Below are 27,731 nucleotides of genomic sequence, written 5' to 3'. Positions count from 1 at the left end.
GCCAGCCAGCCAGAGCTCAGAAAGAACAAGAATGAGTGAGCTCATTAAGCACTAAGTCTCAGAGGCTGAAAACATTCTAGGCCTAAGTTAGATTGTACAGAGGCTAGAAGCTTCCAGGCCTAGGCCTAGGTTAGCAGAAGGAGTCAGTAAGCCTCCCAGACAACAATTGAGCCAGGAGAATAAAAGTTATGTTTACAGCTCCCTATCTGGGGAGAGGAGACATGGGTGTTCTATCTCCCTAGGAGAAGTTTTGACACACAACACTGGGTCATCCCAAGTTATGTCACAAGCCACTGGGAGTAGACTAAGAACTTTTCATTAGAATGAGGAGAGAGGTACAAATCCCAGGGCCCTACCCCAAGGAGAGGCTAATTTCATTGTCTGGAGATGGGGGGGGGGCCATTTTGAAAGAGGTGTGTGTGTGTGTGTGTGTGTGTGTGTGTGTGTGTGTGTGTGTGTGTGTGTTTCTAGTGTTGACCAAAAGTCAATACATCTGCTAGAATTAAGGAGTCAGGGGCTGCCCAGAGGAGGGAGGAGTTTGTAAGAGAAAGTAACTTCTCTGTTGTGAGAGAAAGCAGTGGGGTACTCTCTCCGAGACTCTTTCTCCCCTCCCTGTCCCATCCCCTTTTCCTTCCTTGCACACCTATAGTCCCCAGTGGGACAAGACAGTTAAAGTCTCAAGCCCCCGACTGGAGGCCTCTGGGTTCACCCAAGAGTGAGCACTAACAGAACACCTACCGGCACTGGATATCCACAGATTTGGACTTTGGAAGGTTGCTGGGCTGACTAAGTCAGATTCGCCTGAAGCCCAGCTTCTGTTCCTCAAGCCTACTCTAGCCAGGACCTAACATGGGAACAGAAGGCGTTGACTGGAATGGGGTTAAGTCAATGACGTCATCAGGTTCCTATTAAGATGGTTCTGAAATGGGCCAAGAAGAAGTTCTTATTATGCATGTATGTGATTGTGTGCAACCATAATTACATGTTATATATGTATATATGTCACACACATGACGGGGAAAGAGAGAGAGAGAGAGAGAGAGAGAGAGAGAGAGAGAGAGAGAGAGAGAGAGCGTACATGAATGTGAGCTCAATGTTTTGGATCCCCCATTTGGAATTAAGAAATATCACACACCTTTGATGATTATTACCATGTGGCCTAAAGATAATACATGCAGAGCTCCAAGCACAGCGTCTGTCACCTGCTCTAAGCCCCAACGAGAACTGTGTGTTTTGATCTGAGTGTATACACCTGGGGATGCTCTGTGAAACTATTTGTGACGCCTGTGTTTATGTTTATGGAGAATAATAATAGCAGCCACGAACTGAGTGTTTATGTGCCAGACACTTGGTACATATGGAGCTGTGTGTGTATGAAAAGGCTTATGTGTTCTGGTGCATGCACATGTCTCTGTGCATTTTCCTTTTGAAGAAAAGTGGAAAACAAAAGGCTACGAGGATCAAATATGCTGGGCAATGCTTCTTCTTTCTCTCTCCTATTTTCTGAGGTTGCAACTGGGAAATGCCATAGACATCATTAACCCCAGCTGCCCCCACCAGCCCTGAGCCTCTAGGGAAGTGGCTGTGTTCCAGAGACCTGCCCTCTCTAGGTGACCTGCCTCTATAAGGGGCAGATAGGGTACAGTAGGAGCTGTCTGTGTGTCCTTAAGCTGGGCGGCTTGGACCACTGGCTCCCATCCCCCTGACCTCCCTCACTCTGCCCTACTTAGCATTTATATAGCTCACTGCAATCAGCAGGCAGTTCATTTGTACAAAGTTCAGGGCTGCACAGGACACGGAATGAAGGAAGCAGGAGAGGTTGCAGGCTCCCTAAGGCCGGAGGGCACTCCTGCATCCCTCCAGTGGATGGCTTCTTCATCACCTTGGGAACTGTATGACCCTCAGCTTCCTCTCCTTGTAAGGCAGGGAAGGCCTCTACATGGAGTTATTCCTGCCTCTGAGCTCTCCCTTGTTCCGAGTACTGATTCTGCTAGAGAGTTCTGTGACTCGAACAAGCAAGCCCCCAAAGTGCACGAGCCCAGCAGGAGTTGGTTGGGGCACTGTGTCTATTTCCAGGGCTCTGGCCAGCTTCATGGCTTCCCTCTTTGACCAGCACTGCAGTGGGCCGGTGCCCTTTGTGGCCCACTCATGCTCGTGACCGCCAGCCTGAGAGGAGGTGGCAGGCTCTATTATTAGCGGCACTTGACATTTTCCTGGAGCCTTGGTCTAAAGTAGGCCATGCATCCCCACAGTGGCTCCCTCAGAGGCTGCCTGCTTCCAGCCCTCCTCAGCTCCTCCTACTATCCCCGGGAGCTACAGCCTCTATCCCCAGGTCTGTCCCCAAATAGTGGGTCTGGAAGTGACACCATCTGCCTACTGAGGCTAGAGTCAGGCACACACAGGGCTTGTTTTTTGTGTCCCCATTTTCCCCTTGCTCTTCTCTGACACCTTTGTCACTAATCTCCTTTTGCTAACAAACTCAGGGCTTTTCCCATTGGCCTCCCTCCCTCTCTGGATCCCAGGTTACTTAGAGATTTAGGAAAAGCAGTCTCTTCTCCACAGTCCACCTGCAGGATGACTGCAGGCGTTCCCAGGACAACCCAAAGCTGGGGATAAAGTAGCTACCTGGCTGAAGTTTTGCCCAACTTCTCAGTACAGGGTGTGCTGAGGAAACTGGGTTTGAATTCTGAATTTGCATCTCCTGAGCTGTGAGGCCTGAGGAAAGCCACCTTCCCTCTCTGGGTCCCAGAGTCCCCTCTGTTAAGAGAATTCAGAAGATAATCACCCAGCTCTGGTTTTGCCTGCATGACACCTCATTTCTATAATTCTGGGAGTGGGGTTTGGTCAGATTAAGGATGCTACATTGACCTCCTGGCTGAGATCAACATTACTCTGGGATCTATTTGATGCTGCGCCTCAACCTTAGCCCTCCCAAAGATATGCCCCTAGGGAAAGTCAGGGCTGAGTCCTCCCATCAGAGGACTCGAGGGGGTCTAGTAGGGATAGGGAGGACTCCTCTTGTATCTATTTTGAAGTTTCCCCTCCTATTGTGTCACTGCCTCAGACTTAAAACTCTCCTGTCACTGGGGGTAAGGGTAGCTGAGCTTCTGTGAGAACCCCGAGGCCCCAGAGCTAGCTAGAACTAGACCTGCCTGAAGACAGAATAGCAGCAGCCTCTACAGCTCCCAAAGAGCCCAACAATGTCCTTGGTGGCTGTTCAGAGCCTTGCTTTCTGTATCCAGCCAGCCACAAGGCTCTACATTTTCCAGAATGAAATCTGGAAGTGTCTGGAGCCAAGAGCTCAGGAGCCTAGAGGCCTGGGCCTGTACCAGAAATGTGGGTAACCTGACTTCTGCTCCAGCTGCCCTCAGGCATCTTTGTGGAGAGAAAAGAACCAAGGCAGGAAGGCAGCATGGGAAGGAATGGAGTAACCTGGCTGGAAAGGGCACATAGCTAAGGACATGATTCCCTCTGGATCCAGTGGGCAGTGTTTGGCAGCCTGGGGGCTGCTGACCTCCATCGGCAGAGCTTGACCTTGAGGATGGAACTTGTGAACACTGGGCAGGGGCCAGCTGATCCAAGTCAACTCCCACCCCATCTGTGGTACTTGCTCATGACACTTGGTCTGTGCCCGGGCGTTCTTTGCTAAGTCACGGCGTTTGTGTAGGTTTAAAGGCAGCAGTGGACTTTTGTGGCTTCAAATGCAACACTCAGGCCCAGGCTGGGTGAGAAGGAAGGGTTTAAGTCTTCTAGAGCAGATTCCAGGAAAGGGGAAGCCCTACACTGGCTGCCCCAGCCGTATGTCTTGTGCAGGTAACCCTCATAACACCATGGCTACAGTCAGAGTCCACAGCTGGTGGGCTTTTCGGTAGCCCCTAGAACCCATTATACCACAGGTTCTGAGGCTGGGTTGGGCAGAGTAGAAATACAAAAAGAGAGTCGGGTGAGCAGGGAGACCAGGGATCTATCGGGTAGCAAGCCCAGCAGAGCTGAGCTGCTGGGCGCACCAAGGGGCATAGTAAGAGGGAGGGTGACTCACGGAAGTGTTCTGACACTGCACGCTGGAGCTGTTGAAGCGCAGGGCCGGTACCCTCTGCTCGCTGCCCTGGATGTTCAAGATGCACTCATATCCCCGCTGTCCCGACTGAGGCTGTGGGAGGTTCTTAGCCTTCAGAGTGATGGGTTTGATCACCTCGACTGGTACCAGGATCTTGTCCACTCTTAGCAGCTGGGGGCAGTCCTGGGGACAGAGGACAAGGCTCAGCTTGGGCATGGGGGAGACCAAAAGGGCAGTGACCTCTGCAGACTTTGCACAGATGTTGGCCTGTTCCCCAGATGACGACAGGTCCACTCTCACACCATGGATAAAGATTAGGCATGAAAAACCCCAAGTCAGTGTCGCCGTCTTCAGGTGACTCCTCCTGGAGCCGATCCCAGGCCTCTTCAGGTTAATTTTAATGCCAATTTATACCGAAGATGTTCTGACATGCCTGTGGTTCCCTCCCAATTCCTTTCCTTCCTTGGCAGAGACTGACCCTGCTGCCTGGGCATCCTGCTCCTCTGGGGACTGATGGCATCTTTGCCTGCCAAGTTCCAGGCAGCCAGGAGTTAGGACAGATGGGCCATATGGGGAGCCACACATGGAGGCAACAGCCTGGGCCTTAGCTCTGCCGCAGTACTCAAATCTGGAACACAGCTGGGGAAAACAAGAGAGCCTCTAGTATGGGGACTGAGTGTGGCATTTGGCAATATTCTGGAATATCATTCAGTGGACTTTTCGGTCTAGAAGCTTCTGGCTAAGATCTGAGGATGGTTGAAATTGAGGAAATTTCCTTCAGAATAGATACACAGTGCTGCTCTTTGATGCCTGCGACAGCACACTTAACCACAGAGGGCCTTTGTTGTGGAGGAAATGAATCACTGGGTCCCTTTCTTTTGGGACAATCATCACTAACTTGAGAGGCTGGGATGGGCTTTGGGGATATAGAGTCAGAAGAAGATGTGGTGGGTACTCTGCTTTGTGCCAGGAAGGCGCCACCATCCCCCCAGATTCCTCATTCTCTCTAGGCACTGTCAAACCAGATGACATTTGAGCAGGCTGACCATAGAAAGCATGGTACCCATGTCCTTTCAGGGGATGTTCAGACACAGTGCTGGTCTCTATGGAGTGACATTGATTAAAGAAGCCATGGGGGAAGGATACTGGAGGGGTCTTACAGATAACTGGATGCTGTCTCTCAAAGCAAATGAGCCACGGGTTCCCTATGTTACTGAGAGCTGCACCAGGATAGCACTGAGTGTCTGACCCACCTCAGCACACCCCCACAGTGAGATTCAGCATCCCTTTGTCTATTAGGTAGGACTTGCATATCGTGAGGACAGAGGGGAGCAGCATATAGCAATATTCCATCCCTCAGGTATCCCCTAAATAGCTGGAGATAGGAACTTAGACATGTCTTTGTATGCATCAGTCACAACAGCCAAGAGGCAGAGGTACCCTAAGCATCCATAGATGCAGAATATGGTATATATCGTATAATACGGAAAAGTATCCAGCCTTAAACCGGGTGAAAATTCTGTCTCACACAACAATATGGCTAAACACTAAAGAAACTGTGCTAAGTGAAAAAAGCTAGCCTCACAATAACAAATACTGCATGCTTTCATGTGCCCAATGATGCTGAAGTAGTCATGTATTCCAAGTCAAAAAAGAGAATGCTGATATGTAGAGTAAGGGGAAATGGAGTGTTGCTCCCTGGGGATGGTTATATGGTGTGAATGCACTTAACTGTACTCTCAGAACAAGTTAGAATAGTGCTGTTTTCATTTATGCATTTCACTACCATTAAAAACCAGCCAACCAGAAGACCTGAAACATAGAGCGGCAAGGTCTCATGGTAGCCAGAGACTAGAGATGAGGACGTATCACTGCCTTGACTTTCCTCTTACAGGAAGTCCTAAGGGTTTGAAGAGGAGGGTATCGGGGAACTGTGAGGCACCCACACAGGGAGTCTTAGAGATTCCATCCCTGTGTACATTCCTGAAGCTATTTCCTGGTTCCCCATGCTCTGACAGGATGTGAATGTAGCATGCATGGACAAGAGGGATGGTTCCTTGGAGAGGTTAATGCTTGGGCTGACTAGGGGGTTGTATGGGCCTGGAGGGCTATGGATAGCAGCTCCTTGAAGAATAGGGAGTTACAATCCAGTCCTTGGGTACTGTAGACCCACCTCTTCTTAAGCCTAGGGCTGTCTTCCCTGCAGGGAGTGGGGCCTGTGCCCACACTTGGTGAGCAAGCCAGGACATACTGGTACCTCTCACTTCCACACCCCTCAGGCCCAGGGCATCTGGAATTCTAGACTCCTCTGAACAACCTGCAAGGCACCTTCTTAAAGGAGAAACTGAGTCACGGAGAGGAAAAATAAAAAGAATAACTCAGCATTAGCAGATGGGCAAACAGCTGAAGAAGGCAACTGCTTGCATCACCACCCTTCCTCTCCTCTGTGAAAGAACAGGTCCAGGTGAGCAGGGCTCTCTCTGAATGGAATCTCTCAGTCAGTTGGAGCTGGTCAGATCCACTTGAGCTGGACTAGAGCCCTGCCCTGTCCAGGAGATGGCAAGAGCTTTAGCCTTTCTCACTTGTCCCCTGTAAGATTCTCACTGAATCTTGTTAGGAGTGCGCTAATGAGTCCTGATTAGCAGTGGCCCCATACAGGCCTAGTTTGCATATAAAAAGGTTGGCAGTTCTGAGAGTGAGTTCATTAATAATAATTGGAGAGGCCCAGGGATGGGTTGGACACATCTTCCTCTAAATAGTGCTGATGTTTGACCCAAGTGCCCCTGCTTAATTGAAATGTAAAATGGCAATTTCCCCCTAGGCAACAAGGCATGAAGAGGCCATCTCCACCACCCTGCCTTTCCTCCCACCCATCATCCCAGGCTGACCTGCTGCCTGCTATGATGCCAGGTGTAAAACCACCTACAGGCTTGAAACTCAAGGGAAATGTTTGAGAAGGTACCATACCCATGGACCTTGAGTCTGAAGCACTGTTCCCCAGCCCAGGGGCTTAGGGACTCTGACACTTTGATCATCAACATTTGGGCTTCCACAGCTAGAGATAGATGCTGGGAAGTCACAGAATTAGGTTAGCCAGTCCATGTTTCCTCCTGCTAGTTTCAGAATCATGAAGAGTGTTGTTGTCAATGGTTGGCCTAACCCTAGGGATGAGAATTCTTCTTCCATGTTCTGTGAGATTCCATGAGTTACCATGGGCAAGGCTCAGAGAAAGCCAGGATCCACCAAGTGTTTCTTCTTTCATTGCCTCTCCCAGCTCAGGTTGTAGCTTTGTCCCTCTTACTCATAGGGCCTGTCTAGCCCACTCCCTGTCTCTCTGCCTTTTCCAGAATCATAGCATCACTTCTCATTAGCACAGTCCAGCCTTCTGGACTTCATGTCTCTTACTGGACCTGGCTCATTTTAATACCTTCAAATACCTCAAGCATAGGAGAGACAAGTAAGGAGGCACTTCTGTCCATGGCTCTCCTATTGAGAGTCCTCTCTGAGATTGGTCTATTCTGGTAGACAGAACTCTGTAACCTTGAAATGGATTAGAATGGTGTTGCTTTTATTTGTATATTTCACTACTGTGAAAACCAACCAACCAATAAACCTAAAACACAGAGGAGTAGTGAAGTCTCAAGGTAGCAGGGGGAGCAGTGGTGAGGGTACATCACAGCCTTGCTCTTCTTCTTACAGGAGGGCCTAAGGCTCTAAGGAGATCCATGAGGTACCCACACAGGGGGATCTCAGTGGCTCCATTACTGTGCCCTGGTACCATCTCTATGGTCCCCTGCATCTATTTATCAGAAGTAACATCCTGCAGTTAAGTTGCCATATGCTCTGAGACCCAGTAGTCAACCACATGGCCTTGGGTATGCCCACCAAACCCTCCATTTACCCATAAAATGAAGACATCACATGGACTACATGATTTTTATGATCCTGGATATTAGGACATAAAATGAAATACACATTTGTGCTCTGCCCCTGGTTCATGGCATAGAGCTTCTAAAACCATTGGAGTTTCTTGAGTGAGTCTGGTGATGGGACCATTCTATCGTCATCAATAATCCCATTTTAACCATACTTGGGTTTATACCAGTGCAGAGCTCATGTAAGGATGGAGCCTATTTGCTAGCCAGCTGTGGGGATGAGAGGATCTTTCTAGATGCTGCAGAAGAGAGAGGAGCTAAAAGCTGAGTTCAGTACCAGTGGCCAGGGTGGTAGTGGATGTTGGGAGAACCTGCCAAGAACAACATTGCAGAGCAAATGGAATGCATTTCAACCCCTCCAATCTTACAGCTCTTCTCTGGAGTGAGCACTCCAGATTAACTCTCTGGAGTAAATTAATCACTCACGCCTACGCAAAGGACCTGCCTTGGAAACCCCACACAAGGAGTCCAAGAGATGCTCATCAGGTACAAGCCCTGGCTACTCTTGAAGGGGACTGGGGTCTGTGTCTTAGCACTCACATCAGGCGGCTCATTCCATATGTAATTCCAGATCCAAAGGATCTTATCTTTTCTCATCAACCAGGGAAATGTAAACCGATATTTCTCCAAGAGCTGTGACCCGTTACAAGAAAGTATCACACTTGAAGAAGGGGCTTAGGGAGCCCTATGTTTTAGCCAATTGGTCAGAAATGCAGGTGACCATATCTTGTGACTCATGACTGGCATCCTAAGCAGGGGTGAGCTTGTGGAACTGAGTCCTTTTAACTTATGGGATCGGACACTAACTCCAGGTGGCCAGCATCAGAATGGAAGCAAAAATGTGGGCTAACACTGGGTGCTGGATCTGGTAGGCATACTGTGCTACTGTTATAACTCTAGTTGACGCAGTTAACTTGGTTGAGGTATGCACACCCTACCCCCATCACACATACCTTGTCTCGTGCTATTTTGTTTTGTAACACAACTCATAACATCATCCTGATATTTCAACAAAGATGATCCAAATAAGCAGTAACCTCAGGACTCACACATGGTGAGTCAATATTTTCTTCTGCTCATCTTATTTCCAGGCACAGATGATTATCTAGCCCCATACTGATTCCCTCCAAACCCACGCTGCCCTGCTCTTTTCAACGCAGGTATTTCTCTGAACTCTCCTTTGAAAGGGCCAGCTCCTGCAGCATGGAAAACACCTGAATTTCACAAGATTATGTGGAGACTTGAATGCATGCAATAAGAAGCCGTCTCCCTTGGAGGCTGTTTCACCCTGTGGCTACATTCTACAGTTGTAAGAATAGGCCAGGGGTAAGGAGGGATAGTGGCTGGAGGCACAGGCAAATATGTAATCGCTTGGAACTCTGGAGGTGGATCCAGACAACTCCCTGTCAACAGTTTGGCTCCTTGTATATTTTGGTCTTCACTTTAAATACACACAAATGAGGTCAGGGGTGCTGAGTGCAGGGAGCAAAGGCGATGTATGAAAACTTGAGAGCTGTCTTTCCATCCACTGTGCCCGGCTTGCCAGTGGTTCCTTTAGGAAGAGGCTTCGTAGTATATTTAAATAATTGAACAAGAGCATAAAGAGTGCTCCTGGGCTGGGAGAGAGAACACATGCCTTCAGGGCTGGGGCTGCCTGAGGCTCCCGGGGACAGGCTTGTGGATTTATAGCCCCTGGTGGATTTGCAAGATGAGAGCTCTGTTTCTCCCAGTTGTTACAATGAAATTGGGAGGATGCAAAGCTCTTGGGGACAGCACATCTGGAGTGGCTAAGGAAAGCATGATTTGTAGGCCACTTCTCCTCCCCCAATACCACTCCAGTCCCCCATCAATTCCAAACAGGAGCCAGCCCTAGTAGCCCTAACAACTGCCCAAATTTATACTCACCTTCCCAGACCCCTGATGCTCAATACAAAGATGTAATGCACCATATATTTTCTTGCTGTTCCCCAAGTTTATAATGCCATTAGCATGATCTACGATGGGCTGGTTTATGGAGAGAGCGAAGTAATAATACAGAAAGGAAATACCCATAACCCCTAGGGGGAGGGGCAGGTGAGATTGATGGAAAGTGCAGTTGTCTGGAGAAATGGCAGCCCAGTAATTGAATACCTGAAAGGGGCATGTGTGCATGGGTTGGAAACAAGTTTTGAGCAGGTTTTGGCTTTGGTTTCTCAAAGGAGGGGAAAGGCATGGCAGAGCTGGCTCCCAAGAGTGGCTGTCTGATGGAATTAAAGTAGACTCACTGACGATGGGGCAATAGCCTAGTTTATCTCCAAAGTCAAGTCTGGGTTAAATGCCTTTGGCCTTTATCTCTAAGGGTGGGGTTCATTCAGCATCAGTGATAAAGCAGCAGTCTAGGACTCTCCCTTTCAGGTTCTGTAGCTCTAGAGTGAACTTGACCCTTAGGGTCCCAGAGTTCATCATACCTGTCCTAGCCTAGGACATCTCAGAGGGATCATGGTGGCAGTGGATGCTGGGAGAACCTTTTTAAGCACAACACTGTGATCAAATAGAATATAATTCACCTCCTCAGATCTTACGATTGTTCTCTGGGGTGGGCACACTGGTTGAACTTCAAAAGGAAAAGAGAGAACAGTCTCCCTGAGATTGTTCACCTGGGAACCACCACATAGGTGTAGCTTTTCTAGCTTGGCACCTGGAGAACACAGCTTCGATAACAGTTCACTCTGACTTTTCAGCTCAGTTGAGAAAGAACAACGCAATAGCCCGTTGAGGAGCACTTCTTGCCAATGGATTTGTTTTCTATAGCAGTTCATCTTCATCATTAGTACTAAGTCTGTGGGCCAGAAGGACCTGTTAAGGTGAGGCTGTGGAGGAAATAGCAACTCTAGTTCACACAAGGGCAGAGGCTCCTGGAGTTCTGTCAATAGCTGTGCAGCCATTGGCCATTCTAGGAGACAGCTGGGAGCCTTAGAACATACTGGAAGAAGAGAACTGAGAACATGTGGGAGACACTGCCACCCCAGTGTGCTTTCACCTCACCTCATGTCTCCTCTCCTCCCCCTTTCTACTTGCTGCACAGGCTCTGGCAGCTGGTCTAAGGGTCTAAGTTGTTATCACACTGCCATCATTAGTTGAAACAAAACCATCCCTTGTAACCGGGATATAGTTACTATAAACGACATATGTTACTGGGCATTCTATTTCTAATAATTGTAATTATGCCTGAATACTTGCTGTTCATAACACAACTACAATGCCCCACCAGTTCTCCATTCCAGACCAATAACTTCGCCTGAACGTGTTCTTTGTTCAGGGAGAAGAAAGTAATTCAACACCCCTAGTGATGGCCAGGGAAGGGAGTGCTGAAGCTGGATGGGGCAAGATGAAAGCATTCCTGGGGATACAAGAGGGTGCAGAGCAGATGAAAAGCCACCTGGCAGCCTCACCTTTGGCTAAATAAAAGGACCCTATCTGCATAGCCTCACAGGGTAAAGGGGGATGTGAACCCGAAGAGTTCCAGAAAAAATTGCTGTGGCCTGAGTCTTACCAGCATTGCAAGGGGGTGTTGGCCCAGATGTCTAGGGGAACTTCAGGCTCTGAGACTGAGTCAGTCACCCATATGAGCATTCACTGTGCCCTGGGAGAGTAGTAGGTCTTGGCCCTGCGTTTCTCTTAAGTGCATTCCAGCTTGTGTGTGTGCACAGTTTCGGGAACCTAGAGGCCATGTAGACTGGTGACATCATGCCATGGCTCTGTACGTGCAGATGGGAAGATCTCATATATGCCTTTACGCTCAGCAGCTTAAGCATGAAGGCTCCGGGGCACTGTAAAATCACGGTCACATCGGTTACATCATAGCTGCTGTAGCTTGGGGCTGGAAGCGTTTTCAGGCTTATTCTACAGAGTGACGCTGTTGGGAGCTGGTGGCAAGAACTGTGAGTGGAGGGTTCACTGGGAAGCCTCAGGTCATTTGGGGAGTGTCCTTGAAGAAGACTGTGGGACTCAGTCCATGTCTCTCTCCCTTTTCACTCTTTGGCCATCATGAGATAAGCTGTTTCCCAGCAGGCCTAAAAGAAACAGGTCTTTCCAACCGTGGACTAAAAGCTTCAAAACAAGATAACTATGCTATTTCTCCCATCTCTTTCCTCCCTCTAAGTTCTCAAATACACCTTCCTTTCTCTCTTTCAAACTCATGGCTTCTTTTTCATTAATTGTTATGTGCACATATGTATTTTTAAATATAACGTGCTCAGTCTGAATATGTTACTCGTATGTATGTTCTCATGGCTAACTTTCGGGTATTGGATAACCACTTTCTGGTATTGGATAACTGCTTGGTATGTTCTTCCCTGGAGAAGACTGTTCCACACACTCTCAACATCCCTTAGTTGCCTGTAGTTCTTGTGTGTGGGGAGGTCCCACTTACAGGCTTTACTCTCATCCACGTTGGCATGTCTATTTATTATTCAGCTCATGTTTAGGCAGTGATGCAGGTGAGGCTGTATAGGTGAAGCTTCTGACATTACTAGGAGACAATCTCACAGGAAACTCCCCTATCCTTTGGCTTTGAAAATCTTTCTGCCCCCAACCTTTCTTCTTTTTAAGTTGATTTATCACAGTCATCTGCCATAGTATCGGAGAGCTGATCAACACAATAGCAGACATTTAGATGACTAGCCTGTGAATAGAAAGACCAGCATTATGCACTTCAACAAAACCCTCTTCCTATTGCATACTTTCTCTTTGTAGCCTTCATTTCTGCTATAGATTATTTCTACAAACAAAACCAAATTTTAATGGAATTTTTAAAAAAATGCTACATTTACACTAGCAAGTAGGGATTCCATTTTGAGTTCTAAAAACAATAATCTCCTCTCACTAAACCCAAACAGCTAGACTTATTCAGTAGTTCACAAACATTTATTTGCTTAGTTCCCATTTGATACATCCACTAGGAAGATGTTGCCACAGCAACCAGATGAGGTAATCAACTCAGTCTCTCCCTCTATGCTTATTTCTAAATGGTCCAGGGATGCAGTCAGACCAGAAGCAAACTGTTATAACTTCTTTCTCTTAAAATAAGCAAAAATCCAAGAAAAAGATGGGCCAAACTTCATTTCATGTGATACTGAGACAGGGGGACATGGAAGATGTCAAGTAGTGCTGGAGTCTCACACTTCAGTGATTTGCCCAGATACCATGCACTGCTTGTAGAAAATGGAAAGAGCTGACCAGCAATGGAATAGCTGGGTCTGCCTCATGTCCTTGTAATTAGCCACAATCCTCAGGGCCAACCTCTTTTTCAGCATCAAATCCTCTGAGAGGCCATGGATCCCAAGAGATGCTGACAAAGGCAGGCATCAATTGGGTACTTTGTACTGGACAACACCACCTCCCAAAGACATCCACCGTTGGATTCTGGGAATCTTGGCAACGCTTACTTTGCTTTCCTTGCTTCTTCTAATCTTTCTTTTTAAGCATCTAATGCAACCTTGTCACTAAAGGAACAGAAACAAAGCAAGGAAGAGAGGGAAGAAATTGTAGGCCTTCTCCAAGGGAGTGGTGAGAAGCGCTTGCAATTCACGAGGTCCATTGCTTTTGTTCTCCTGTCAGTCTTGGACCTTTCTATTCCCAACACCTTGGTCAGGCTCATTATGTTGAGAGCAGGGGAGACCCTGAAAGCCATTTTGTCTGACTTCTGTCACTTTCCTGGCAGATTTCACATGGGTGTTTCCTGAAGCTTTGACTCTTCCCCTCACCTCCCCCCAAAAAGAGTTAATCTATCCCGCTCCGGTCCCGAAGATCAAGACCCAGCCACACAGATAAGAATGTCAGCCCTTTGCCAGCTTTTCATGCCAACTGGATGACTAACTCATGCCCCTCCTATTCTCTTGACATTCATTTCATTTTTATTAGAGAAAAGGCAAGAGCTCACACACAGGAGACTCATGGTCATAGATTGTACCTGGACCTCTTCAACTGAGCCAGAACCAGGGCACCAGTGCCAGGCTAGGCTCTTTCATTATTGTCATATGGCGTCCATGAAGAGCCAAGGTTTGGTGGGAAGGAAGAGATCCCTGGGTTCTTCTCTTGGGTTTTAGTCTTAGGAGAAGGACAGCATGTGTGTCCCATGCTTACAAGCAGTGGCTTTCGCCATCCCCCTGCTGGGACCTACCTCAGGCAGCTTCACTCGGCCTTCCTGGAAGGAGCATGTGTTGGGATCGTGGGTGCAGACATGCCGGTACTTACACCAGTGGCAGCGGTATGGGCTCTCCACACAAGACAGACATCTGGGCACAGAGAAAAGGCACACCTCTTAGAACTTCAGCCCAAGCACCTACGTCTTTAGAGTCCAGCAAGAACATTTTGCTATTAAGGGAGATGACCCTTGCATGACAGAGTGAACAAACAACTCATACAAATCCACATTTCTCTTCTCAGGGCCTCAAGGAATGACCTCTTCCCTCAGAGCTGGAAGCCCATTTCTCCATGACCTGCTGAGCCTCCCTCTGTCCCTATTGTTTCACCCGATCCTTTGCCAATGCTCTGGTGACAGCGGGAGCTACTGAGGCTGCAGTCTCTATACTATGTGTCCCAGCACAGTTGCCAATCTAACTCTTTACCTCTACAAGAAAGGCAACTTTGTAAGAACTTTTTGTTGCTTAAAAACTCAACATGGCTCCCTACTGCTACAAGCTCAAATGCCTTGCCACATAGGCAGAACTGCTGACCCTCGCCCCCCGCCCCCCACCAAAGGCTGTACCACCATCTGTGGAACCTTTCTCTACTCCTCACTTGACCAACCTTTGGACAGTGGAAGCTTGGCCCCTCTGGGCCCATGTTTTGTCAACCTCTATGCTGGAATTCTCCTAGGCTTTTGGTGTTCTATCTCACTATTAAGCATCATGTACTCCCATGAGGCTACTAGCTTGCAAACCTTCACCAGGCAATTGGGTGGGCATTGGCTCCAATGGACAGCAGGGTCTGAGTGCTGTGGGCTTATTAAGTTGTGAATCCTCCATCTGATGACTAACACTGTGGATGGGAAGGAAATGCCACACCTGATCTAATCACTACTCTGCTTTCCTAAGGGGCAAGAAGGGAGGGAGGGAATATGCCACTAAGAGGTGACATCATGAGCAACTCCATGGCAAGAAGTGAAAAGAGATTCCTGATGTTGACTTAGCTGGCATCAGCTTAGGCAGAGGAGATGCTAGGCAGGAGAGCTGGTGTCCTAACTGAGCTAACTTCTAGTCTTATATAGATAGCCTACATGGGCTCTAAATTCTTTCTATAATATTAGAGAACCCCCAAATGTCATGTTAGATACCTAGCCTATGAAGAAAGGAGTACAGAACAGCATGTTAAGGTAAACAGAAATGTTGAGGGTCAAGCCATGTGTTTTTTGAACTCTCTTCTGTGGAGCCTTAAAGGTTCTTTGGAGCTCCTTTGGAATACCACAGGGCTCCAAATAGAGGGGTTCCTGACTACCTAACTCTTCCCAAATAATAGCTCCTTCTTTCATCTGTTTTGCATATTGGGCTTCTAATACCTAATTTCAGTTTCTATGGTGAGAAAGTTAAAAAAAAATGCACGTCTACAAATCTGGTTCAATCTTACCATTTCACAGAGGAAATAGCAATATAATCATAACAAAAAGCATAAGTAGCACCTAATCGATGAGACACGTGGCTTCTAAATGGTGCTCGTATGGCTCTTTGACTCCTTATAGCCATCCTGTGGGAAAGTCATGTCTGCTATACCGTGGTGGCAACGGCAGTGCCCCAAACAAGGACTGCTCTGATAGGAGAGTGCTCCTGGGAGGTCATGCTGTAGTTTGAATGTGCAATGTCCCCACAGGCTTCTTTTCTTGAACTCTTGGTTCCTGGTCAGTGGTGCTGTTTTGGGAAATGTGTAGAATCTTGGGGACTGTGGACTAGGTAGCATCAGGGAGTCACTGGAGGCAGGCCTTGAGGTGATGCCTGCTGGCTGCGCTGCTTCCCAAGATGTGAGAAGCCATTCTACAAACTCTTTGTTGATGCAGACAAATCCTTCCAGCCACCATGATGCCCCCACATAAGGCCCATAGAAAACTTTTCCTCCCTTAGGTGGCTTCCACCAAGCAGTTGTCACAGTGATTAGAAAAGTAACTAACACACATGAGTCACTAAATATTGTGGTGCCAGTACCACACTAGAGCACAGAATGGCTAAAACCTCTAGCCAGTCTGCTGTTCATGATCACTATCTAGAAGGAGGAGATGCCAAAGTCATACAAAGCTGAGCCAGGCTTCCGTGTCTTCATAGCGGGGCCTCTGCTGCTCTGTCTTTGGACCTTTGTCTTCTACACCTATCAGCCTGAGTTTTGAACCTGCCTATAGGGTAAGGGCATTTAGTTGACTTGCTAGACCGCCTGACCTCTCCTGGATACATGTATAGGCTTCCCTCTCTTCTCTGGCCCCTGTTCTGTGTGTGTGTGAATTGCTGTCCTTCAGATGAGCTATGCCATCCCCAGCAGAGGGTAAGAAGGGAATCAGGCTAGAAGATTTATGCCATTGAAAATACATAGGCTAAGGATTTGCAGGGCTCATACCATAGGCTGTCACGTTTGTCACTTTCCAGTCTCTTTCCATTCATTCTATTGGTACAGGAGAGAGACCTATCTTCTAGCATTAAGGTGGCCTTGCTGGAAGCCTCCATACAATGATTCCTTGAAATCATGGTAGGGACTTCTGATCTTTGCATGAGCCTTGACGCTAGGAGCAGAAAGCCAAGAGAAGCAGGGACACTTACGAATTGTGGACACTGCAGTTGTAGAAGACAAAGCTGGTGCTGGCAAAGGTCATCCCGGTCTCCTTTGACTTGAGTTGCAGCTGGACAACATGATGGTCCCCTATAAGGCAGAGTCCACCAATGGGGGCCAGGGGAAGTTCAAAACCCAAGCCAAAGTCCCACTAGCAGCGATGTGCTCTGGGAAAGAGAGCCTGCTCCTCTGTGACGCTGTCAGGTCTCATAGGCCTCTGAGCTAGCAAGGTTCAGCTCCAGGAGGACTCCCTCACACACGCATACACACAAGCAAACCAAATTGTGCTTGGTCTCCCTTCTCTGTTATGTCAGTAGACTCTCTAGTCACTTATGTGCTCGTGTGTGCACATGCATGCACATGTGTGTGTGCATACACACACACACACACACACACACACACACACACACACACACACACACACTCAAGTGACATCATGTGCTGTGTCTGAGAGCTTCATGGAACCATAAACAGTGGTGAGTAGCCAAGGAGAATCAAAATACCTCAGGAAAGCTGTTGCCAATAGTACAAGTGACATCGCCTAAGTGTATAAATGTGTGCATATACAAGCCCATCTCATCTCTGTGCAGGGCGGCCAGGTTTCCAGACTGTCTCCTCTATGAGACTCGGCTCCATAGGGGTGAGAGATACTAGGCTCCTCAGCTGGCGCCAAGGAGGCATTGGAGCCCATGTTTAATTCACAGCCCTGACCCTAGACCCTGCTTTCAGCCTTGTTCTCTGCCTTCCCCAGGAGCCTCATTAATCAATCAGCTCTGAATAAACGTGAAAAACTCAAATGGGAGGGACAACATGGAATCAATCTACCTAGGCCAGCCTGTCCCTTACCAGTGTGGAGCCTGTGTCCACTGACACTGGTCTCAGTGTAGCTGGCTATAAGCAACAGGCAGCAGAGTGTGGACGGGTGAGGATTAGTGCTCTACAGAGTCCCAGTCATGTGAGTGGGTTATGGAGCCATTGGGCCCACCCCAGCATGTCCTTCCTCCCAGCTAAAAAAAATGAGCAGATCACCACTTCCATTCACCACTACTGTTCTGGCCTCTGTAGGCTCTGTAGCCTCTCTTCATCTAGGATGAGGTAGAAGCTTGGTTGCTAAGCTACATCAGAGACAGAGGGGCTGTACCAGTTGATTTCCAAGGGAGAAAGAGAAAAATCTCGCCTCTATCCCTTTTAACCATCAGCCCACTCTCCCTGACTTATCCCTGCCCTTAGGCCCCCTCAATACCTCACATCTGTCATGAGTTCTGCTACCCAGGCACAATGAAGAGTCTGCCACCCAACTTTGCCCTCCCCCCCCCAACCCCCCAGACCACTTGCTCACCATTTTCTGTGATGATCCGGGGCACTTCCTTGGCTGCAGGGGAGTAGCACTGGATCTGATTGCCTATTACCAGCCCATCCATCTCTGACAGATCCTCAAAGGTACAGTTGACACCTGCTGACAGCTCCGGGACATTGTATGTCTCTAGGACCAGCTGGGAACAGCCCATGCAGGCAGGGGAAGAGGAGAGGAGGGTAAAGGGGAAGGGAGAATGGCAGGAGGAAGAGAAAGAGACAGACAAAGGAGAAGAGTGATTAACACAGACCAGCTTGTTAGAAGAGTGGTTAGAGAAAGCAGCACAAGGTAGAGGCAAAGACTAAGGAAACCCATTAGATCTAAATGGATTTTTTATCCCAGCAACTGGGGATACTTAGGGGATTCGTGTGCTACAAGTACTCTGAGCAGGACCAGGTTGGCTGCTGGGCCATCTCTTCCATTTGGTAAAATAAGAACCTTAACCCACCACATGGCAAGTGTGAGAACTCAGGGTCTGTATCACATTTTCCCAATGTATCTACATTGCTTCCTTATAGAGAAAGAGATTAGTGCCAATACTCACATCTACATAGTCTTATTCTATCACTCTATATTTACTCATACACCAATTGATCTCAAGTGTGTGCCTATTGCCTGAGTTTTGGACTATGATAAAGTACTGCCCCTTTGGTTGTACCGGCCCACACTCCATGTTCCTGGAAGTACATCATGTATTTTGAGCATGTTACTCCGAGCTCCACTACTCTCTCCCTTCCCATCCCTCACTCTCCTCTTAGTCCATTTTTCTCCCTTCTTATAGCTTCCACTTTTACGTCATATATAAATACATGATTTTCTGTCTCTCTATGAGTCTAGGACCCACAGATGAGAACACACAGCATTTGCCTTTCTGAAACAGAATTAAATTCACTTAATAGTATGATCTTGTTGCACCATTTTTTTCTTCAAATGGTATGTATGTGTTCTTATTTGTGACTGAGAAGAATTTCTTTGTGTGTATAGACCTTGGTTCCTTTTGTACACCTTGGTTGACAAACACTTAGGTTGATTCCACGACTTAGCCGTTCTATAAACAGTCCTGCAAAAAACATCAGTATTCAAGTACCCCATAGGCAGGAGCAGGTATTATATCTGGGTCATATGAGAGGTCCACTTTTAGTTTTGGGGGAACATGTGTTGCTTTCCATAGTGCCTAGGCTAGTTTAAATTTCTCCTACCATTTGTTTTTATTTGCTTTCTTAGTGACTGCTGTCCTGAGTGTGGTGAGATGGACTCTCAATGTAGCCTTCATTTGTATTTCTTTATCACCTTTGCTAGGGACATCTCCTTGTCATTATGAGTGGAACCTTTTCATCAACGTTCTTACCCATGCTCCCTTTCCTAGGCCCCCAGTAGACATTTCTTTACTAACATCCCACCCCTGACCTAGAGGCAGTCCTGAGAGGCCTTGGTGCGTTTTGCTGGGAAGAGTTCTTCCCTGGATCCTAGCCTTCCCACCCTTACCAGCACATTGTACTGAGAGACAGAGATGTTGTTGGGATGGACAGTCAACCGGACACACTGCTTCATCTCCGAGGCAAACCTTCGGGGTTCCCTGGAGCGTTCACACTGTTCCTTCCGCGTGCACCTGGCAAGGACACACAATGATGACCAATTGATCCAGAAAGGGGCAAACATCTCAGAAGCTCTTAGGACCTATCTAAACCTAAAGCGCTTGTTTTGTTTCTTTCTTCAAGCTTGGCCCTCTTCTATCATGCTGGGCTTTGGAAAAAGGTAGCTGTCTCTAAAAACTCTTTACCAAAAACACTCGAGAGTCATCCTAAATTCCCCTCACTCCTCTCAAAGTCACATGAAGTCATACAGTCTTGTCTAGTCTACACCTCAGTCGTCCACAGCCTCTGACCCCTCACCCCTTCTTAGCAAACCTAACTTCTTCCCACATATGGGAATAGTGCGTAATACATACTGCATTGTCTTGTACATCATGTTCTGTAGGGGACTCCAGGCCTTTTTACCAGTACAATTCCATCTAGATCTGCAGGCTAACTTAGCTTTTTTTTTTATCTGCAATCTCTCTGCCCTGACCCCAGGCAGATAGGAATTTCTTGCTTATTTCTCCCACAGCACCCTGGATTTTCTCACAATCTAGAACTTCTTAATGGTTTTTGTTGTTGGGTTTGGGTTTGGTTTTTTAAAACAGGGACTTTTTCTATCGCCCTGGCTGTCCTAGAACTCACTCTGTAGACCAGGCTTGCCACCACTGCTTGGCTGAATTTCTTATGTTTTATGATTATTGAACTAAAAGTAGGGCTCTCCTACCAAGTGGGAGCTTTTCAAGGGAAGAAATACTGATTTCTTTTGGAATCCCCTGCATACATTCTAGCAATGGAGTTAAATGTATATGTGTGTGTGTGTGTGTGTGTGTGTGAGAGAGAGAGAGAGAGAGAGAGAGAGAGAGAGAGAGAGAGAGAGAGAGAAAGAGAGAAAGAGAGAGAGAGAGGAACTCCAACTCTGTGGTACTGGAGAGCTGCTATATAAGGTTTCTATCACTCTTCAATGCCCTGTGTTGTATAAAGTGTACTGTATCACAGGTGCACCACCTCCACTATGGCCTTGGCTCTTAACAGTCTGTAATGACGAAGGCTTGAGAAAGATGCACATAATTTGTGCCCAAATTTATGCATCTCCATGTTCGCTCCATGAAGGTGTCTGAGCTCAGGAAACAGTGTTTAACCCAAGTCAGATAAAGCTCACAAATACAGAGCTGTGTCCAATGGCCAGGACTGGGACATTCTGCAATATCATTTTATTATATAGTGAAGGTGAGCGAGGTGCTCCAGAGGGACAAGCCAAGATGACAGGGGGCTGTCTGGAGATCACCCCTGCAGAGCGACAAGCCAAGATGTCATGGGAGTCGGATCACATTGGCCACAGTTGAAAGGGTGGACCTCTGAGTTCAGAGCTGGAGACAACAGTTTAGCTAACTAAGGGAAAAGCATTAATGGTGACAGCCTAAGCTGCCCTGGAAGGAAGGAGGGAGAAGAAAGGGAGACAGGACAGAGGGGGGCCTTAAAGTGATGGATGACACAAAAGTCAATCCAACTCCATATCATGCAACTATGACCACTAGTTTCTGTGTGCTAACACTGTGGTAAGGCTCGACATGCTATGCCATTTAAGCTTCCTGTGACCGACCCATCTTAGAGGCTAGAGAGCCATAGAAGAGGAAAGGTGGGTCGCTTCTTCATCCTGGTCACAACCAATCTGGGTCCATGTCAAGCCCAGGCAAACTGAACGTTTCTGCTCTGTGCAACTGTGCTAAGCTTCTAGAAGCCTCTGGGCTAAGAAGTGAGGGAGCAGACCCCCTTGCAGACTAAACCCATGCTCCTTGATGCCTTAATGCTTCGCTAACATTCTTTAGGCTCTTTAAACATTTTCCTCTCCACCATCCCTCCTAGGCTTACCAGAAAGCACCTGCTATCGTGGATACTTGTTGGACAAGCCTGAACTCCTTGGGATGAATTCAAGAGGCCCCCTCCAGACCAGGAGGGAAAGGCCAAGAATGAGTCTGGGGGGGGGGTCCCCATAGATTTCTTGGGATGCTTGAGCAAACCACTGGCAACAAGAATGCCTGCCTCTAAGTCTCGAAAGTTAATTTACCAGGCTGACTCCTTGGCAAGGATTCCATTACCTTCAGCCATTAGGCTAATGTTATGGACTTTTCCAGAGTGTCTGAACTGACATCGCTATTAATAGCGTTATTACAGCCATTAACAGCAGACCCAGAGAACTAGTACAGCTTCAATTATTCACTGACTCCCCAACTTTGAAGTTCAAATAGTCAGTAGGTCTGGGGAAAAAAAAGTGTCTTTGATTAAATTATGAAGAGTGTGGGAGTGGAGGTGAGGGTAAAGTTGTTTCCTGATCAAATATCACCAAAAGTCACCATATAAAACAGGTGGGCTCTACCTCTCTCCCAGGCTGGGGGAGGATCACAGGTAGCTGGGTGCGGACTAGTGTGACCTGCATTGCTTGCTGCTACCAAGATACCTGGGGCTGCATCTTGCCACAGTTCTAGTGCGTGCCAATTACAGGAAACCAGGTGAAGGTCACAGCATTAAGCATCAAGGCCAAATGCTTAACTTCTTGATGCCTCAGTCTTTTCTTCTATAAAATGGTATCAAACAGCTAGGGGTTCCTGACGATGTCATGAGACAGCGTTCACTAAAAGCAATTATAACTGTGCATTAAAGAGAGCTGTGAGCAAGAATTAGCTGATATTGTGACCCCATCACTTCCCTAACTTCCCCATTCCATGGCTTCAAACTGTACCTGAGGCAGAAAGGCTCCTCAGGCACATCAAAGGGAGAAGGGAAGGCGGTGGCAGGCTTCCTCACTACGGAGCTGGAGGGAGGCTCACATGCCAGGAAGGACAGGAGAGAGAAAGTGTGCTATGGGTTATAGCTTTGCTTTCTTAATAGCTGTCAAAACGTATTGAGAGCTCAGTTCTACCTCAGTGGAAAGTTAAGTTTAAGGTCAGAACCATGGCTGTTTTGGCATTTCTACCATCCTGCATGGTTCAGGAGGGCAGAGACTGCAAATGTCTAAAAACATAGACAATTGACCTTAAATGTGATGGGATAATGGCAGGGGAAGGACCATGGCTTCTGATGTCTTCTGGGGTCCATCAGAGTAATAGCCGTTTGCTTTTTGAGGACTGTGGTTTTCTAGTGGCTCAGGCCAGAGTTAGGGAATGTGAAAGGAGTTCATTTCTTGTGCTAGAAGAGTTCCTGAATTCCTTCCTAACAAGGCCACCAGTACCTGGGAAAGCAGGGCTCTCAACTCTGCAGTAGAGGCATCGGGGTCCTGCTTCATCCATTTCCCATGTAGGGAATTGGCGCTTACGTAAACTCACAAACTACTTGCTATACAACTGAGTTCTCAGGCATTTGTCTCTGTCATCCCCTTAGCCACCTCGGTCCCAAATGCAGATGTGCAGATGACCAGCAGGCCCCAGGGAGATCACCCACCCCATCCCCCAGCCCCTGAGTGAAGGTCTTCCTTACTGAGCTGTCTTTCTTCCCATTCTCATTTCACTTCTTGTGCACTGGGCCCTCCCAGCCCTAGATCAGAGGTTCTAACAGCCCTAGGGAGAAAGGCCCCAGGCCCCTGCAAGGGGTTATTATTCAAGCCAGTGGCTCCAATGAGATTATCCTCTCTAATGAAGCAGTTACCTCCGCCCTCCCCTAAGCCTGAACTTTCACTGCTGAAGGATTCCCAGCCAAGTGGAAAATTAGAAGGGAAAGGAATGGAGAAAGTGAGGGGGTGAGGGAGAGGGAAGAGGAGAGGGGGTGATTACGTCTAGTAGAAATTAATTCCTAAACACACACAGAGAAATATTAACTCCTAGTGCTGCTGGCCAAGCGAACAGATTGCAGCATGGGAAACCAGGCTCTCTGACAGGCTAGGTCAGGTAAGCCTCCCAGTCAGAGAGACCACAGCTAGACTGTCTTCCTAGACACTTCAGTGTGGGCCCACTGGGCCCAGAGATCACAACTTGTTTTCATCTTCACCCTCAGATGACCTCCAATCCTCAGCACTCTGGCCTATGCTTGAATTGAATCATTAGCTGTAGGCTTGGATCATAATGAGACAGAAGATGGAGGAGGAGGAGAAGAAAAAGAGGAAGAAGAAGAGGGAGAAGGAGAAGCAGAAGGAGAAGAGGGGGAGAGGGAGAAGGAGGAGGAAGAGGAAGAGGAGGAGAAGGAAAAGGAGGAGAAAGAATAAGTCAAGTGCTCTTCCAGATGGATCCAGCTATAGTTTGGGTCTTCAATATCTCCTATGTTCCATGTGTTAAAGCCTTGTTTCCTGGCCTATGGCACTATCAGGAAGTGGCAGGACATCTGGGCAATAGGCCTAGCCAAACGAAACTAGCTCACTGAGGGAACGGCCTTGAGGGGAGTATGGGTCCAGGTCCCTTCTGATTTTTCTTTTTGCTTTTTAGTTGCCGTGAGGTAAAGAGGCTTCTCTACCACATGTTTCCACCATGACATACTGTGATGTCATAGGCACAGAGTAACAGGACCAAGAGAACATGAAAGACCAGGTGGATGGTAGGCTGGAGTTGACAAATGAGCAGAGGAGGGAAGGAAGAAAAGCCTGAGAAAGCAAAGATGCATCCTAGCTGATCCATTCTATTTCTAAAACAGAGACACACCTTTTACTTGAGTCATTTTGGGACAGTGACCAGGATAGATTCAGATCAGCTTCATTATGCACTTTATCCAACATCCTGGTGTTTTCATGGCCATTAGTGCCATAAGGTACAATAGGCTTGGTACAGGGAAGCACTTTGATCTCTGCAATCTTGCCTGTTCCCCTCTGTACAGGCACCAGTGTGACTTGTCATCTCTCTGTCTGTGTCTGTCTCCATCTCTCCCTGTTTGACCCTCTCACTCTGTCTGCATGCATATGTGTGTGTGCAGCCTTGCTCTTTGGAATGGTCCCCAGAGAACCAAGATGTTAGAGTGATGAGCTAGCCATAAAGCTGTATGTACATGAGCTATATGCTTGTGTACGCATGTTGATGTATGCATATATGTAAGTAGATGTACATATACATGTATGTAGATATAAACATGAAGGCAATGTGGATAACAGGTGTCTCCTTTGCTTATGAACCCTTTTATTTGGTGAGGCAAGGACTCTTCACTGAGTGGGAAGCCTACTGATCCAGCCAGGTTGGCTAGCCAGTGAGCCCCAATGATCCCCCGTCTTTACCTCCCAATCCTAGGATTACAGAAACATACAATCATGCCTGGCTTTTTATGTGAGTGCCAGGAATCTAAGGTCAGGTCCTCAAACTTTTGTGACAAAAATCTTAGAGACTAAGCCATCTCTCCAGCCTCTCTCTAATTTATATGAGAAGGTGGCATTTTTTTTGTTTGTTTGCTATCCTTTTACTTTGGAGCATCTGTTAAACTTGTGAATGGCTACACACACACACACACACACACACACACACACACACACACACACACACACACACACATTCTGGGGGCTAGGAAGGAGTCAAGGGTTAGGAGAGGAAAGCAAGTATCCTTAAGTCAGTCTGTAGCTAGTGAGCCGTGGGAAAGGGGGTTGAATGTACTGGAATAGAGTTTGAGGCTTTTCTCTGGACTAGAGCCCAGCAACCTTTGGTCAAGAGTCAGTCAGAACAAATATGTTGGCAGACCCCACAAGTCCTTATGATTCTGAGGGCCTGCAGTCCTAGAAGAGACCTAGATACAGGTTAGTGTTAAGGACGTGGTTTAAGAAATTAAGACACTCTTATATTTTTGGTTGTGGGCCTAGCCTTTAATGGCTGAGCTATCTCTGCAGCCCAAGTATCATGTATAGACAGGACCTTTGTCTCCTACACATATGGACCCGATGGGCAGCTTGGTCTTCATGTGAGTCCCCTAGTAAGGGGAGCAGGGACTGTCTCTGACAAGGACTTTCTTGCATGCTTTTGGATCACTTCCCACTGGCGAGGCTGCCTTGCCAGGCCACCTTGGTAGAGGATGAGCTCAGTCCTGATGCAGACTTGATGTGTTGGGATGGGTAGGTGGGGGTGGGGTAAGCTTCTATTTTCTGAGGAGTAGGGGAGGTGGGATATGGGGAAGAGGGGGAGATGGTGGTACTAGGATGAGAGGAGGGTGGGAGCTACGACTGGGGTATAAAGTGAATGAATGAATGAATGAATGAATGAATGAATAAAATTTATACTTGGGGGGGGGGAAGAAAGTTAAGAAACAAGACAAGGCTCTGGGCTATGCTGACATGAGCAAGGCGTGACTCACATCTTAGAGTCCAACTGTCTCTTAAGAGGGTGACCGAGGTTGTTGCTTAGGAACAAAGTACTTTGTACTTCCCCAGGTGGCCTGTGGGCAGGCAGTCTAAATGCATGGTGAAGCTGTCCTAAGGAAGGAAAGAGAGTTTCCTGATAATGGATGATGGCCCAAGCACTCCAGTCCTGGGTAAGGAAAGGGGAGAAAGGGCTCTAGAAAGGAGGCCCTGGGGTCCAACCCCATCCCCTAGTAACAAGATCACAGTCGTAAAGAGCTGCGTCTGAGAAATGGCTTCCTACACACCCCTTCCTCCAGCTTTGACAGCATAGCTATAAGCTGGCTCCTCTCACCAACATTCAGACCTTAGGAAATGGAATCTCAACTGGTTGGTCCAGAGATAGCTTCTAGGATTTTCCTCTCCTTCCATCTATCTTCCTTTCTACTCCATCCTCCTTGTGCAGCCAAGACACTACAGGAAGGAAGAACTGAGCCCCTGGGCCATCCACTTTGGGTGGGTTGGGGCTTCTCTTAACAGAGGCAATCTTCAGGACATGGCAGTGAAGATGCTATGTGAATCCTCACATCATCTTCCTGGTAGTGGTGCTCACGAGTCAATGAGCTCCTGGGCCTATCAATGAGCTGGGTCTGCCGCTGGCAGTGGGCTCTCATTACCTGGCCAGACTAAGATAGGTTTCTTTGCCTGGGAATGGTGCCAGGGTGGGGGAAGATGAGACGGGGCTAGGGAGCTGTCAAGCCTGCAGGGTGTGTTCCAAGCCCTGGACAGGAGACAGCTGTGATGGGACAAAGGCAGACCAGGCTTGGAGAGTTTTATTCCCTTTTGCCCAAATCAGAACAGGTGGGCTCACATGCAGAGGCAAGCCCTGGGAAATGCAGGCTGAATAAATAGGCAGCTTTGTGTTTGCTGTCCTTGCCGTTAGGAAGACAGGCCTGTAGGCAGGGCCAGGGGCCGCAGAAGAAGGCAGCAGGGGCATTTCTCCTTACCCCTGGGCTGGCAGGTATGCACTTTGTTACATTTCCTAGTGCAGAGAGACGGACAGTAGAAACACATTTAAATGATTGTGTCGTCTCTTCTGAATATGCATTCCACAGCCCTCCTGTGACCTCTCTGGTACACAAACTCTTTCAGTGACACTGGCCACCTGTTTGCTGAGGCCCTGTCCTCAGGATTCCTGTTCCTATGGTGTTTCCTCTATGCCTCTCTCTCATCCTCTTGCTCTTTTTGTCAGTCTCTGTCTAACACACACACACACACACACACACACACACACACACACACACTCATACACACACACACACTTAATCCCTACAAAACCACAGAAAAGATTATAGAAAAACAACTAACAAAACAGTCGCAGCCTCACACTTGGAAAGTCCTCTGCGTTTGTGCCATGGAGTTCCTGAAGATTAAGCAGGCTGGGGTACTCTGTAAGGGCCCTGTCACTTAGCATAGAGTCTTGCCCAGCATGGAAGCCTGGGAAATATGCTGATACTAGTTAGTACCCTAGCATTGCATCAAAGGCCTGGTCTCCAAGAAGTTTCAGGGCAAAGACAATGTAATGTGGTCACTTTGCATCTCTGAGGCCAGTACTATATCTAGCACAGAAAGCGCAGGACTAGTCTTAGATCTGTGTGTGTGTGTGTGTGTGTGTGTGTGTGTGTGTGTTCACAGTTTTTGTAAAATATCACGACTACGCGTAACGCGAATCAGCTGTACTCACAGCCTCACAGGTGTCCAAGATGGGAGAATTAGACTGTACTGGCTTTAG

At 47.7% G+C, this 27,731-nt stretch overlaps 1 protein-coding gene across 1 annotated transcript in view; it reads right to left on the bottom strand.

The window, feature by feature from the left end:
- PLXNA4 (plexin A4) overlaps positions 1 to 27,731 on the bottom strand; it is a 452,691-nt gene that overhangs the window by 76,747 nt on the left and 348,213 nt on the right. The window contains exons 6-10 of the mRNA XM_084784426.1: positions 19,619 to 19,742; positions 18,119 to 18,272; positions 16,770 to 16,869; positions 14,153 to 14,267; positions 4,040 to 4,240 (exon numbers count right to left, since the gene is read on the bottom strand). Coding sequence (XP_084640552.1) covers positions 4,040 to 4,240; positions 14,153 to 14,267; positions 16,770 to 16,869; positions 18,119 to 18,272; positions 19,619 to 19,742 — 694 coding nt within the window. The remainder of the gene's footprint in view (positions 1 to 4,039; positions 4,241 to 14,152; positions 14,268 to 16,769; positions 16,870 to 18,118; positions 18,273 to 19,618; positions 19,743 to 27,731) is intronic.

Source organism: Acomys minous (assembly GCF_964271855.1).
Source record: "Acomys minous genome assembly, chromosome: 6".
NCBI lineage: Eukaryota > Metazoa > Chordata > Mammalia > Rodentia > Muridae > Acomys > Acomys minous.
The sequence above is the reverse complement of the archived record's forward strand: the minus strand, read 5'-3'. Positions and strand labels throughout refer to the sequence as shown.